This window comes from Chelonoidis abingdonii, chromosome 26 (assembly GCF_003597395.2).
Source record: "Chelonoidis abingdonii isolate Lonesome George chromosome 26, CheloAbing_2.0, whole genome shotgun sequence".
NCBI lineage: Eukaryota > Metazoa > Chordata > Testudines > Testudinidae > Chelonoidis > Chelonoidis abingdonii.
Window position 1 is genome coordinate 1,930,258 of NC_133794.1, and position 15,920 is coordinate 1,946,177.

General features: G+C 48.6%; 1 protein-coding gene across 1 annotated transcript; it reads left to right on the forward strand.

Annotated features, from left to right (window-relative positions):
* The first annotated feature begins 4,891 nt into the window (after window positions 1-4,891).
* LOC116826595 (uncharacterized) lies at window positions 4,892-13,763 on the forward strand. Its single transcript, XM_075061202.1, has 10 exons — window positions 4,892-4,989; window positions 5,574-5,684; window positions 6,690-6,779; window positions 7,758-7,808; window positions 7,961-8,050; window positions 9,241-9,354; window positions 10,004-10,117; window positions 11,280-11,431; window positions 12,969-13,078; window positions 13,631-13,763. The coding sequence occupies exons 1-10, from the start codon at window positions 4,893-4,895 to the stop codon at window positions 13,761-13,763; spliced, it is 1,062 nt and encodes a 353-aa protein (XP_074917303.1). The 5' UTR covers window position 4,892.
* The last annotated feature ends 2,157 nt before the right edge of the window (window positions 13,764-15,920 follow it).

Genomic DNA, 15,920 nt, shown 5'->3' on the forward strand with positions numbered 1-15,920 from the left:
GGCTGCAAGTCCTCTCAATTCCTATTCTCCCTTGCAATCCTTTGCAATCCATCCTGTATCCTCCTGGGGCTCATATTTGGTGTTATCTCCACTGACTCTTCCCCTTTTCCTATAGGATGTCCTCATTCGAGTGGCTGCTTGGAGACAAGTGTAAACTCCCCAGTCCCTGCCTGAGTAAGAGCCCTCAGAGCTGTTCAGAATAGATGTCATGAAAGTCCAAGTTATCAGTGTTGTAATACAATTATTCCCTTCCCCATATGTTCTGATGGCCAGTAAAAATCAGGGGCTTGGTCCTCAGCTGCTATAAGTCCGTGGAGCTCCATGAAAGTACGTGGAGTTACACTGCTTTATACCAGCTAAGATTCTGGCCCTTCAGCCTCAAGATATATAGACGTGTACGTATCCCTCCTCTCCCCCAGCACTGACCCAGACACGCAAGACACCCCTTGCAGGGCACAGCGGAACACTCCACCCAAACAAAGACATCTGTGGGGAGCATAATCCAGGCTGGGAGTTGGTTTAAGTAGTAACTGTAGATGAACCACTGATTAAGGGCGTCTCTATATGGGAAAATTTTACCACTTACACTCAAGTAGCATTACAGGTCTTATTATCCCCTTCTAATCCCATATGTGGACAAATTTATTCTGTTTAGCCTAAATCCCTTCCAAAGTGACATAAATAAACTGAATAAAAGTCACTCTTATGTTGGACAAAAAGAATCCACAGGAGAGGTGTTTAACCTCGGATAACAGAGTCAATTTAAATTCACAGTTTAGTTCATACCAGTGTAATGTAGAAAAGGACTAAGAATGACCACAAGGGAGCCAGATGTCCCACTGATGTAAAACAGCATCTTTCAGTTGGAGTCAACGGGGCCAGATCCTCATCCGTAAAAATTGCCATCACTCCATTGAGGTCAATACACCCATTTATGCCAGCTAAGGATCTAGCCCTATGTAATAAGCTTCCACATACTGAAGAATGGAACTTTGCCCAGAACTAGCTCTGGGACTAGGAAGAGGGAAATTAACTAGAATAATGAAGCTCATAAGAAATTACCCTAATGTTTAAATTGAGGAAACTCTGTGCAGAGGTTGCTGGAACCAAACCATAGAGCCCCACAGGCGGAAAAGCCCAGACACGCAGGCACAGTGAGGCTCCCTGCTTATCCCCGTCTGAACTTCATAACCCCCGGTCACCACAGCCCCTGCAGTGTCCATGCTCCTGGTTTTGTTTGCCCCCATACAATCATCTGTCCCCCTCACCCCACACACGTCCCTGGCCTTGTCTGCCCTTGTCCAATAACGCTGCCCCTCCTTCTATGTCCCAGCCTAATCTCCCCCTCGTACAGTCATCTGCAACCCCCACCGCACCCATGTCCTCAGTCTTATCTGCCCCTTGTACAATTGCCCCAGGCATCCTGCTCGGCCCATGTCCCAGCTTTGTCTGCAGCTGGTACAGCCACTGCTGTGTCCCCCTCCAGGCAGGCGCCTATGCATGGTACGACCTCCCACAGCCAATCTCACAGGCTCCAACCCTGTGCACACTTCAATCCCTCTCTGCCAGACTGTCTCTAGTGAATCTGCTGATTGGCATTTGGCTGTTCCCCTTCCCTGGCTCCTCCCTGTCTCTATGTCCATCCTTAACCTGTGAGTTCCTCAAGACAAGGAACGTCCCTTCTTGTGTCTCTGGAAAGCACCTGGAACATTGCAGGCACTACCACAAACATGTCTTCAAAATTTACACAGCAGAGAATTAGCCAGGGGAACTCACTGCCTCTGGATGTCAGTGAGGCCGAGGGTGACGGGCCGGATTCTGATTTCCAAACAGGGCCCTTTGCACTGATAGAAAGGGACCTAAGAATCAGGCCATATTTATATTAAGCATAAAAAGAACCAGTTACATTAGACAGGATAAAATATAAATATAAGGGCTCTAACCTTGTGCCCTTCTGACTCAGGCACAAGCCAATCAGTAATTTTCTGGAGTCAGAAATGCCCCATACTTCAGAAGTGTCCACCTTAATTCTATTTGATTTGAATTAATGGCTAATCCCAAAGGGACATGGCCCCTGCAAAGTGAGCGCCATCCAGGTCAATCTCGGGCAAGATACTTCAACTGGTCTGATTGCACACTCCTTTTGTGTCCATCACTGGCAATCATAAGCTTTTGGCTCCCACATGATAGCTGGTGTTTAGCAGCATTTCTTTTTACACATGCACTGGAATTTGTTGGTCTTTCAATCTTATAATACTTCCCTACCAGGAAAGCTGCTGATCCCAAACCAGTGCTGATGGAGGCGATTGCTGAGTTCAGCTTCTAATATCCTCATTTCTGATCTTGTCCTGCCGCTTCATATGAAACAGCTGATGGAATCAACAACAACATCAGGAGAATTGACAGCATCAGTCCGGTGTCCTTCACAGTCAAAGGATTTCAAAAAGTGTAAATTTCATGGTTTCATATATTTAAATCTGAAATTTCTTGGTGTTGAAACTGTGGGTGTCCTGACCCAAAGGTGGTGGTTGGGGATTGCAAGGCTATTGTACAGGGGTTGTGATATTGCTGCCCTTACTTCTGCACTGCTGCTGGCAGCGGCACTGCCTTCGGAGCTGGGTGGCCAGAGATTGATGGCTGCTGGCTGGAAGCCCAACTCTGAAGACAGCGTTGCCACCAGCAGCAGTGCAGAAATGAGGGTGACATGGTATGGGTGGGGTCATCACTTTATTGGAGGGATCAGGGACGGTATTATGGGGGTGTGACCACCCAAGATGCTGTGGTCCAGGGGGTGCCATGGTCACCCCCCGCAAGCCCACCCACAGCCAGCCCAAGGCCTCTTTAACCCCTTCAACCCAAGCGCTTGGCTTGGAGCCAGGCAGGGTCTGGGCTTAGGGCACCCCAGTTGAGGGCTCACTCCCACCTCCAGGAACCTCCCCTGGCTGGAAGAAGTTGCTGGTGGCTGGTGGCAGTGCAGACGTAAGGGTGGCAATCGTGCAACCCCTCTGAAATAGCCAGATTTCGTAGTCCATGATGTGTTTTTCATGGCCATGAATTTGGAAGGGTTGTACTCATGATCATCCTTGGGATCATGTAATCACTACCCTAGTGGATTTTGTGCTGGCGTGAGTGAGAGCATATAGAGTTATCAGCGAAATCTGAGATGCTGTCTCCATGGAGTCACTACGAGGCAACGGCCGCTCTTGGATCACAAGTGGAAGGAAGGGATTCTGGCTACACCCCCTTGCACGGCTAGCCTGCCTGCCCACTCAAACTGCCCATCATCAGAGTACCTTGGCATGGGTTCCACCCATGGGACAGTCTCTGGCTTCCCTCAGCTAGACAAGTGGTGCTTAGAGAGTGAACACTGCCACTAAACCCTTAACTGGCTGGTGTGAACGAGCCCCTGGCAGAGTTACAGCTGGTGTAGCGAGTTCCATTGCCCTGCAGTTCCTATAACATGTTCCCACATACCCTGAGAAGTCCACAAGAGATTATCAGATCCAGCAGACCCTGGGTGTCCAGGCTGGTGTAGAATGTCCCCTTACTTCTTCAAGTGTTCATTTGCCATTGTGACAAAGTTCCTCCTCTACCTTGGTGGGTCCTGTGCTTATTGGCGGATTTGCGCACCTCACTGATCTTTCCCTCTGGTGGAACCCACAGTCTGGGTCAACTCCTCCTGTGTCTGATCAGGCGTTGGGAGGTTTGGGGGGAAGCCAGGCCTGCCCTCTACTCCAGGTTCCAGCCCAGGGCTCTGTGGATCGCAGCTGTGTATAGTGCCTCCAGTAACAGCTGTGTGACAACTACAACTCCCTGGGCTACTTCCTCATGGCCTCCTCCAAACATCTTCTTTATCCTCACCACAGGACCTTCCTCCTGGTGTCTGATAACACTTGTATTCCTCAGTCCTCCAGGAGCGCACCCTCATCTTCTCACTCTCACTTTCAGCTGCTTACGCCTCTTGCTCCCAGCTCCTCACACGTGCGCCTCACTGACTAACTGGGAGGCTTTTAACTAGTTCCAACCAGCCCTTGGTTGGCTTCAGGTGTCCCAATCAATGTAGCTATCTCCACTGCCTTCTACAAGGATCTTATTTGGCCCCAGGTGTCTTGATTAACATGGAACAACTGCCATTTGGTTACCATGGTACCAGGGATTTGTTTAACCTGGGGCTAACATACCTGTTTCTCACTACTTTATTGTAGCCATCTGGCCTTGCCCCATCACACGTTCAAATGCAACAAGTTTCCAGTTGGAAGAGTGATTGTGACTCCAGCTACTGGTGAGAAACTGACATTTTTCTGATCATGAAACCTTCTGCTAACGCCACCTGCCAGCCTGTCTAGTGTGTCCAGGAATAGCATCAGGTGAGGTGCTGATAAAAGGTGCTCTATGTACATGCAATGTAGGCAGTGGTCTATGGTGACAGACTTCTGCCACTACAGTGGCAAATTTAGCCTGGCCGCCCACAAGTTATGCAAGACCACGCTGCCACTCACTGGACTTTGGCAATGCCACCCTTTTCTTCACAATATAGGAGTGACTGGGCCAAATCTGCCACACTAAGCCTCTGAGGAGGGGGATGGTACACCGAAGTTTTGCCTAGGGCGGCAGATTGACTTGAGCAGCCTCTGGGAGAGAAGTGCTGACTTCAACATGCTCTGATAAAAGTCAATGGGGGTTGAGCAATCTCAGAGCCTGGAAGTCTAAGGACCAGAAACTGGAGCCACAGATACTCTATGATTTGGCAATGACCTGGAGAGGAAATGGTTGGGTCACATTCCCTGACCCGTTTGACCACAGGCGTCCATTCCCCTGGAAAGGCATGATGACGGCTCCTATCAATATAAACTGCACTGACGGCAAGGAGCAGAACGTAGACATCCGCAGCCATGCAGCCGGACAGCTACTACCACAACTGGGACAACTCTGAGCAAGTGGAACTGACAGTGCAGGGAGCGAGCAGAGTATCTTGGAGAGCCGGTAAAGGTGAGCTGGCTGGAGGAAGGGTGGGCTTGTGATTAAGGAGCTGCCCTGGGAGTCAGGAGGCCTGTGTCCGATTCCTAGTTTTCCTTGAGTTTGGGTGGTGACCACAATCAAGAGAGTTTCTCTCTCCCCCAATTAGTCTCTGGATTAAGTCTGGATATTCCCATGATCCACATAAACTCCTTTCTTATCATGGGGCAAACTCATCCCTGGGTCACTCTAGTGCCTTCAGTGTTGCTATTCCAGGGAGGAAACTGGTCCTGTGAGCCTGCCCATATCTTCTCACTAGAGCCTGAGAGGATTCTCATGCTCCCTTTAAAACAGGAGATTCTCAATCTGGGCGCCACACTCCCCTGCCCTTCCCATACTGCCAAAAGGGAGAGGAATTCCCAACATGGAAAATAGAACACAGCGAAGGCTGAGAACTACCTCAAAGTATTAACCCTATTGTGAATCCCTCCCCTCCCATTGTTCAGTCACCTTCTCTTGTAGGGAACCATGTTCAGTACCTGGAGTTTCTCCCCAAAGGGAATGTTAGGAGGGGTTGATCCTGCATTGAGAGATCTAACCAGTGTTCCTCCCCACAGCTCTTTGCCTCTCTAGCTTCAGCCAGGGGAAGGCCAATGTGATCCTGTATGTCCTGCTGGCAATTTGCATTGCAGTGGCCACAGCTCTCATCGTGGTGAACTTTGGGAAATGTAAGTCTCCTGTTCGTTTCTACCCCAGCCTCAGATCTCACCTGCCAAGAGCGAGGCTGCTCTGACTAGTTTTGGTGGATTTTAGCAGTGGGGCACAAAACTGGGCTGAGAATGGAAGCTCAGCTGTGATGTTAATTATGGAGCAGTTGCCAGTGCTACGTAACTTTCACTCACCTCTGAGTTAAGGTGACCAGATTTTCAAAGGGGTGGGATTTGTCCTTAGCATAACTCCCACTAGCTTTCCATGGAACCTGTGCTCATAAATCTCAGAAAAATCCCACCCAAAATCAATAACCGGGCCATGTTTGTGGTGATATTTTCAAGGTTGTGAAATAGTCATACAAAAATGTTCTTTTTTCAATGCTGTGCTGGGGCCAGTGCAAAGAGGTGACTGCGGATCCTGCTAGCAGAGAGGGAATGTCTGGGAGTGAGAACAATTCAACCGGGCATGGCACAATGCGCTGCCACAATTGCCTCTTCCACATTAACACAAGGAGAGCTAGGGCCTGACAAATGCATTCCTTTCCTTTTTAACTTTGCAACCAGCTAACCACATGCAAATCGAGACAGGCTCCTTGTAGCAGCAGGCAGCTTTCTGCTCTGCACAGCACTCAGAGCTCTGCATTGCTCTGGGGAGGCTGAGCCTTTCCACTCTCAGCTTTGCTATGCCCCTTTGAGCTCTCCAGCCACATTCCTCACCTGTGTGTTGCAGTAGCAGCTGCATCGCACATCTTGGGGCCACTGGCAGCTCAGTGTAACACAGAGCAGCCCCAACACAGCTCTACTTTGTACCAAGGACCAAGCTGATGTCCAGAATAATGAATCCTTATGTTGAGCACAGTGCGCCTGTAGCGGAGGATCGCAGCTAGCATGAAGGACTGGACATCAGAAGTCTTGGGTAGTACCTGTGAGGAAACTGTATTTACAGCAGCACAGATGTCTCCAAAGATATGGGTTTCCCCGCTGATAAATTTTGCTCTGCTATCAAAAGTCTCATGTCTACAGTGTCCAAGGGTCTTGCCGAAGCCCAGGTGGATCGAGATACTATAAGAAGAGATGCCAAGAGAAATCTGTCACATCACCAGGTCTATCTAGGTGAGAGGATAAAGGAAATGTTTCTGTCCCTTGTCAGACTTCGAGGATCTTTTTTGGTCCTTACATCTCAAGGGAGGAGAGAGTTCGACCCACGGGGTCAGTTGCAGGGCTGGTGAAAGTTGATGTAGCTCCTTGGACTTCAGTGGAGCTGAGCAGACATACATCAGCTGGGGATCTGATCACAGCTCAGACAGGGCTCCAGATTATTGTGGGGTGTGCGACAACCACGGGAGGTGGAAGCAGCTCTTAGAAGTTGTTGGATAACATTGTCCTACTCCTAGGATCACTGATTATCCAATGAAATCTTGTTTTGATAAGGTCACTTTTCTACCAGTGTCTCATTGGCTGAGAGTGTTATCCTGCTAGGGAAGCCATAGGCATGAGTGGAATTGGTCTGCACAAGGAGTAGGCACATGCCTGGGGCCCCAATAAAGACAACTACTGCTTGTTGAGTGGGAACTGAGACCCATCTCCTCCAGGACACTCCCCTGCCCGTCTGAAAAAAGGAAGCAGGAATATGGCTAGGAAGAGGCCCCAGTCTGCCCAGAAAAGTGTGGGAGTGTGTCCCCAAACACCCAGCAAATGGACCTTTATTTCTCTGTCCCTCAGTTTCACTGTCTTTGAAATGGGTATCATTTCTTGTCTATTTGTATTGTAACCATATCTCGCTCATTGCCTATGCAGTGCCAGAGCAAGGGTACCCAATCTCAGTTCGAGTTTGTGCAGCACCTGGCACAAAGGGGCCATAATCTTAGGTGGGGCTTGTAGATAGCATGTTAATTTAAATCAGTAATAGCTATAAGTGAAACTCATTTACATCCTTGCAAACGACTGCACTTCCTCCATACATTTCACACACTCCTGGATGAATGGCCCTTATCCAGGGCTCCTCAGTGGTAGAGTTTGTGGGTGGGGCAGCATGAGGTTCTGTGTTGTTATTTAAATTGGAAACTTCCCATTCTCTCATTTTCCTTTTAGAATTGAAGATGTCCAAAGAATTCAACGTGTTTAACAGTCGACTTCTTAATGGTACGTTCTGCTGATGTTTCTCAAGAGGTTGAGCATAAATGGTTCCCTTGTCACAAGACGTGTAATGAAATCCTGGGAGTTGCACATGGGTGGGGTCTGTCCCTTCAATGCGCCCAGTACAGCAGTTCTTTTCTGCCCTCTGTTGTTTGCAGTGTCCAAGGAGCTGGCTGGGGTTAGGCTGGGGATCGAGGAGATCCAAGCTGAGCACGTGAAAGACCAATCACATCTCCAGGACGCCATAGGTGAGAAATATCCTTTTCCTTCCAATGCCTGATCACTGCTGCTTCCTTGTAGAGGGACTCCTGGGTCTGATCCTTCCCTGTGAAGGGGAAACTGAGATGGAAGGAGAGAAGGAGGATGACAAAGGGGAAGTGTGATGACGGAGAAGGGAGCCCCATATGGATAATCCCATTTTAGTTTGGGAACAGCTGCATCCTGCTCCCATGGGCCTCCCCAGGTTTTATCCTGAGCCCAGTTTATGATGCAGCAGAACTTTGGATCTCAGACTCATCCAGCAAAGGCACTTCTGCATGTGTAATCCATTTTGGTGAGCACATGTGACAGGTCCCCTTCTGTGCTGATCTAGGAGATGATTGGGTACTTTTGTCTCAAGTGTAGTAGCTCCTACTTTTAGCCCCAGAGGACCCCAGTTCAATCCCCAAGTTGTTAACTACTTTAGCAGCTGTCAAACAACTCTACACACCTGATTATTGTGTGGGATGATACGTGCTCAGAGCAGTCATTTTCAAACTGTAATCCATAGACCTATGGGGGTCTGCAAGCTATGCTTAAGATTTCAGTAGGGGTCCACACCTCTATTGAAAAGCTCAGGGGTCTGCAAATGAAAACAGGTTGAAAATCACCAGCTTTGTCTTTAAGGGCTTTGCTGCATTGTGGTCTCAGTACCCTGTAGATATGTGGGAGTGGTGGTGGTGGAGGTGGGGTGCTCTGGTTCACTCAGCGCTGCTGAGATCTCACAGCTCCCATGGCCGTCAGAAGGAATTTGGGAATGCTCAGCCTTTCTGGTATCAGGCCCATCCAGTGCTAACATGAACTGGATTCCGATCTTGGTTATGCTGGTGTCAGTGCCATGACTATGGATTTAGACCTCTGTAGAAAAGCCCTGTGATGCAGAAGTGGAGTGTGGCCCATGTGATTGTGAGCCTACTGAGGTAAATATTCCCTCACTGAATACAACACTTAGCTTGAAGGAAAAATCAATCAGCCCAGGAGAGCGGAGGTGCTTAGATAATACGTCGACTCCAGTATCAGAGCATAGATAGGTTGGAGGCTGTGAATGGGGACGAAGAGTGTGTTTGCGGATAGATGGACACATAGAAATTTCCCGTTGCTGTGAAGGAAGGTCTGAGCCGGGCCAGAAATATCAACCTGTTGATTCCAGTGGCATTTTTCTACCCACCTGCCCTGACAGAGATAAGGAACCTAACGCACAGCACATCGAAGGAGCTGGCTGAGGTGAGAAGGGACCATGACAGACTCCAGGAGGTCTTGAGCAGGGTGCAGGAGGAGTTACGGGACATCACAGGTAAGGGGAAGATTTCCAAAGGGATCCTTACCTCCATTCTGAAGTTCAGGGGTCCGAAACTGAAAACAGGTGAAAATCGCTGGCTTTGTGTTTAAGGGCTTTGCTACATTGTGGTCTCAGTACCCTGTAGATACATGGGAGTGGTGGTGGTGGTGGTGAGGTGCTCTGGTTCGCTCAGTGCTGCTGAGAGCTCATAGCTCCCATGGCCTGCAGAAGGAATTTGGGAATGCTCATCCCATGTGGTATCAGGCCCATCCAGTGCAAACATGAGCCGGGCTCTGATCTTAGTTATGTTGGCATCAGGGCTCTGACTAGGGATTTAGACTTCCATAGAAGAGGCCCATGATGCAGAAGTGGAGCGTGGGTTACCTTATTGTGAGCCTACTGAGATAAAAATTGCCTCACTGAATCCAACAATTAGCTTGAAGGAAAATCAATCAGCCCAGGAGAGCAGAGGTGCTTAGATAATACAATGGAGGACTTCGGTATCAGAGCATAGATAGGTCGAAGACTGTGTAAGGGGACAGAGAGTGTTCTTGCAGATGTGTGGACACATTTCCAGCTGCTGTAAAGGAAGGTCTGAACCAGCCCAGAAATATCAACCTGTTGATTCCGGTGGCATTTTTCTAACCCTTTCCCGCCCTAACAGAGATAAAGAACCAAACGCAGAGTATGTCGAAGGAGCTGGCTGAGGTGAGAAGGGACCATGACAGACTCCAGGAGGTCTTGAACAGGGTGCAGGATGAGTTACGGAACATCACAGGTAAGGGAACACCAGACAGGGCTTGAAACCAGTGACAGAATTAACCACAGATGCCCAGAGTCAGTGAAAGCCAACAGAGAACAAGGCATTCAACTTTCAGGTTTCCAACAGGCCTGTGGCCTGTGCAGCTCCCCCTGCACTGAAACTGACCACATCTTCCCAGCTAGGAGTCTCCAATGGCTGTAGAGCCAGCACAGATGTCTCCCATGCCACAATCCTGCCCGACCATGATTCTATCATCGGTCCCACATCTTGGGCACCAGAGGTGGTGTAGAACCAGCCAGAGACTCAGGGAGCCATAAGCCATTCCCTGATACCTGCCCTACACGCAATGGAAATGGACACTGCAGGTAATTTGGCTAAATACATAATGAAGCCTAACAGGCAATGGATACAATACTGTATGGCAGAAGCCACCAGATAGTGCTGTCGTACATCAGCTTGCAAGTTCTCTTTCCAAGCATGTCAGCAGTATTCAGCCTTTGAAGACATGCTATGTTGTTGGTTTCAGGCTGTGATATTTTTCGGGGAAGCTGGTGCAACTAGCAAGGGAGTTTGCTCTATTCCTGACACTGTGTAACTAGGATCAGTCCTTGGGGTAGAGTTGTACCCAGTAAACTGGGCATCAGTGTCTGGGCTGAGATCTGAGATTGGCCTGTGTTTTGTTTATGGGCACCTCTTTTCCAGGTAGGGTGACCAGATGTCCTGATTTCATAGGGACAGTCCTGATATTTGGGGCTTTGTCTTATATAGGTGCCTATAACCCCCCATCCCATGTCCCAGGTTTTCACATTTGCTGTCTGGTCACCCTATTTCAGGACAAGTGCACCCAGCAGAAATCAACAGTTCTATTAGGAAAATATTCACTCAGTAATTCATTTTTCAGTGGGAAACCGATCAACCAGGCCCTGAGATCTGCTACCACATATCAGAGGGGTGACAATGCCTTATAACTTATAAAACCACCCCACAGAGGCTGAATGAGCACCTGATGGAAGGAAAAAGAATCCAATTTCAGGGAATACACAAATTCAGTGCAAATTATTTGCTTGAAGCCAGTGAGAATGTCAGAAGTAAATAAGAAGTATGGGGCACGGCTAAGTTTTTACACTGCATTTTGACTCTCTGATGCAGGCTTGTCCCATAATTTTACTTCTCACAGAAGTCATCTGCACAAAATGTCCACCTGGCTGGCAGCATTTTGAGAAAAAATGCTACTTCTTTTCAACATCGCCTAAATCCTGGTTGGATGCTAAGCAGTTCTGTATCAATGAAGGCTCTCACCTGGTTATTGTTAACACCAAACAGGAACAGGTAAACCATCCACTCAGATTCCTATTGTGGATCATGAAGAATGGAAGGAAATAAGCACAAGGGGCCAGATTCTGTTTGCTACACCAGGGTCAATCTGGAGTTACTCTAGATTTACCCCAGCATAACTGAGATCACAGTCTAGTCCAAGTTTTCCAGGAATTTAGCAATATCTTTGGATGTAGTTTTCTGTTCAAGAAGAATTGAAGGAATCTAGAGTCATTTGAAAATTGTCGAGTTAGCTTTGTGAGAAGAAATCTCCCTGTCGGATGTGGATGATTCTATATGAATCAAAATTCATGTATGGGGGGGCAGTTGTAATCTCCTGTGAATACAAATCATAGAGTCCCATAGGGAACTAAAAATAATATTTGATCGCTACCGACCTGGGCAGGAATTCAGCTGCTGACCCAGAGCTACAATGCTTTTCAGAGCAGCTCACTACTACACTAGGGAAGGCTTTTTGATATCTTAGGGAAGACCCCACTCCAGATCCCTCATCAGGACTTTGCAGAAGAAATCCTGCCCTGATGGAGAATCCACCTTAAGTTTTAAATTGAGCCCGGTGCCTGCTGGGAAAAGAACTTTAGGAAATTAGTTGGTGCTTGGAGGATGCCCATGTAGTGCAGAGGTGGGCAAGGTACTGGTGTGAATCTGGAGTCACCAGAACCAAAATCTGACTCATGAGCAGTACAGACCATAGCATGTGTATTTTGCTATCCCGTCCTTGGGCTGGGATTTAAGGCACCCCCAGTAACAAGGTTGCAGAATGGGACTCAACAGGGACTACAAGATGGTTCCTTGGTCCCTCTTCATGGAGGAGACCTATGGCCATGGGATTGACAAGCCCCAAAAGCCGGCCTTCAGCAGCTGTAGGAGAGTAGAAAATTATGTCCAGTCCTCAGGGAAGAGCAGGGTAATATTCAGCCTTGTTACTGTCACTTATTGGTATTGTGAGAGCACATAGAAGTACCAATCAGAGCCATCTTTTATCTAGGTGCTGTGCAGATGTCACAAAAAGACAGTCCCAGCCCCGAACAGTGTTCATCTCCCATTCTGAAGGGGAGATTTGCAGGGCAAAGGGCAGAGATGAGGCATTTGAAGTACAGCTGGTCAGAAAATGAGCTTTTTTTTTCTGAGGAAAATTTCATTTATTTGGGCTAAAAATTATATACTACAAATTTTCAACTGAAATCTGAAACATTTCAATTTGGAAATGCTGCTGCAAAGCCTCATGGGAGCTGTAGTTTGCATGCTTCAGGCACTCATTCTTTAAAGGTCAGGCAACCCAGTCAGTCTACATCTCCCATGATGTACAACGGTCATTCCTCTTGAAGAGAGGAAGCGATGCATCATGAGAGTGCCTGGTGTATCATGGGAAATGTAGAGTGGCAGCCCTAATGTAAAAGGTTGGAAAAAGTGGGGAAGAGATGAGAATCTACAGTCACAGACTCTGCTGGCCACAAACACAGTTCCCCTGAAGCCCCCTCACCTTCTGCTTGGGATCATGATTGTCTTCTTCACCTATTTTCCCACATAGACGTTTTTGTCAAACCAAATCGTTGAGCCTGACGTGTACTGGCTGGGCCTCAGTGACTCAGCGAAGGAAGGGGAGTGGCGCTGGGTGGATGGCAGCCCCCTGTCTCTCAGGCAAGTCCCTCTTTGTTCAGCCTCTTTGGAGAGAGAAGTGTCCCTTACACTCAGCTGTTTCTGCTTTATCTCCTGTCCTGATAAAGAGCCAGACAGAGCATTGCATAGAGCCAATGCAACTGATACTACAGGGGTCTCTGGTTCCCTTTAGTGGCTAAACCCAGTAAAGAAGGTTGTGAGTCTGCTACTGTCTCCATGCTGATGTCATTCAGGGTCAACACAGAGCAGTGACTGGACCTGGGATGTTCCCGGGGAGCAAAAAGCTGCTTTACCATGGGACATTCTGAGTGTCATGCTAAGGAAAGGGGTTGGAGAGAACAGCAACATGGCCCAGGGGACAGGGCCATGGAGAAGGAGGCAGCACTGCTGAGTTCTAGTCCAAGCCCCATGAGTGTGCTCTGCTGGCCAACTGTGAGGCACATCTCTTCCTGCTCTATGCCTCACAGTTGGCATCCACCAGGGTCCTTCCATCCAAAGTTATTGGTACCCCACCTCCCTTTTAGAACTTCCATACCCACCTCTAATTCCATGTGGCTTTGGTTTCCTTCTCAGGTTCTGGGGGCCCGGGGAACCCAACAATGTTGGGCATCAAGGGGAGGACTGTGCCAGCCTCCGCTTCAACGGGAAGTGGAACGATGCCACCTGCTCCTTGACTGAGCACTGGATCTGTGAACGGCAGTGCTAGCTGAGTCCCTGCATCCACAGCGCGAAGGGCAGGTGTCACACAGCCTGCCCCACGTGGGACTGCTCCAGAGCATTCATCTCTCTAAATCAGTGATTCTCAGACTACCGCTCGGGAGCTGCAAGAGGCTCTTTAATGACTCACCTCCAGCTATTTGCAGCACATGCTATTAAAACACTGTGATTTAATTATTATCCATCCTAAGTTATTAACTAATCTGGATGATTTTACTATGTTATTAACCCATTAAGTTATCAGCCTGCAATAAGCTACTAACTTATTTGCTGTGAGAATAATAGATATAGATAAGCTAAATATTTTCCATCATAATGTTTAAATATGAATAGTACTATAGTAAAGGAAACAATGAATTTATCCTACTGTGGCTCTTTTGTGTAACGGTGATGGCTAATTTGGCTCCTGAGCCGCTGAAGTTCAAGTATCAGTGCTCTACATGCTGAACGACTATTTCAGCGAGTGGCGCTATGGGACAGGATCATAGAAAGCAGAGGTGGAGAAGCTGACTGGCATTGGACCGTCTAATCCATTTCCCTCCCATACTGGGGCCCAGGGCAGGGTTGTTCCCCTCAGGGCTCCAGCATTAAATGTGGCTCCTGCCCTTCCCCCAAGAAGAAGCAATTCCCCACCTGGTAGATCTCATTGCATGGCTGTTCTTCCTGACACTGGGCCAGAGTCTGATCTCAGGTGCACTGCCGTGAATGCAGAGGCTGTACTGGCTTCAGGGGAGTCACCCTGAATTGACATCAGTGTGAGTGAGATCAGAACTGGGGCCATTCACCCTCAAATATCCTTTTCTTAATTCCATTCCATAGCTCCTGGCTTTGCCACTGGGTGTCTCCGCTGAGAGGAAGGATGATCTGATATGTAAGGCACAGGACTGGCACCCGGGTTCAGTGTCAGCTTTGCCACTGATTCCTTCACCTGTCTGGGCCTCAGTTTCCTCTTTAGAATGGTGATGATAACCCTTCCTGTGTCTCTCTAGTCTATTGAGCCTGTGAGCTCTGTGGGGCAGGGACTGTCCCATTGCGTGTCAGCGCCGCAGCTGGCACAATGGGGCTGTGATCCCAGCTGGGGCCTATAGCTGCTCCTATAAATGCTCCCAAATCACCTATCTGCATCTTCAGGGGGCTGCTCTGCCGATAGACACAAACACTCATCTCCAATTGAAGGCAGTGGAGTTGCTTGTCTGTCTCCAAGGGCAGAGCTTGTTTTTTTGTCTTATACCCTAAATCTTGGGGGGGGGGGCCACTGGTGGGTGGGACACCCCAGGAGGCTTCTGCTCCTTGGTGGGGGGCTGCTGAGGAGAAGCTGTTCCGGCCTCCCTGGGGACTGCTGCTGTGAGGGGGCAGGGCCAGCGGTACCAGCAGCAGGGGCAGCATGAGACTTCTCGCATGTGTCGCTCAAACTGAAGTCCCCCATGATCACATAGCATTTTTCCTATTCATTACAGATAAGTGCATAAGGAGACAGTTATCCTGTTCCCTTCTCTTATCTGATGCTCTTTATCAAACACCAACTAATACCCCAGCTTGTGTTTTATCTGAACAGCTAAGGTCAGGAGCTCCTTTCCTCTGGGACAGCAGGTCCCTGACTGGCTGTTGCTCACCGTTCTAGACCATGGAGGACTTGGTCTTTGTAGTTTCCAAAATGGCTGCTCCAGAGACTCCTATCTAGACAAGCTTGTATGACTCACCTTCGCTGCTCCTCTCCTCTCAGCCTCCTATTTCTTGGGGCTGGGGGCAGTAGGTTGCAGAAGGACTACTGGGCCCCCAACAGGCCAAATATACCCTGTTTCAAACCAACTTTAGCCAACCTGTGCCCAAGAAGAGTGGTCCCCTTCTACTCAGGTGGAGGCCGTCCACACTTTACAGCTCCCTCTCCCCACAGAAAATGGACCGTTGTTCTACAAAACCAAAACCCTCTATCTCTCACCTAACCAGCAGTTCACTTCCATAATCTATGTTCTGTCTTCCTTTACTCGTAGGACAGGAAGGATTTTTTTCAAAGGTGGCTCGGACATTCTTCTTCTTCAGCACACTTCTAAGTGCCCAGAAGTCATCTACTATCTGTGAGATATCCCGCAGTGTGGTGACAGTAATGCCAATATGAACCATCACCAATAGATCCTTGCATGTTGAC

Excerpts from the sequence above, each read along its gene's own strand:
- LOC116826595 (XM_075061202.1), top strand. The coding sequence starts at position 4,893 with ATGCAGCCGGACAGCTACTACCACAACTGGGACAACTCTGAGCAAGTG. Across the intron at positions 9,355-10,003 it reads GGAGTTACGGGACATCACAG|AGATAAAGAACCAAACGCAG; the intron begins GTAAGGGGAAGA and ends CCGCCCTAACAG. Across the intron at positions 13,079-13,630 it reads GGCAGCCCCCTGTCTCTCAG|GTTCTGGGGGCCCGGGGAAC; the intron begins GCAAGTCCCTCT and ends TTTCCTTCTCAG.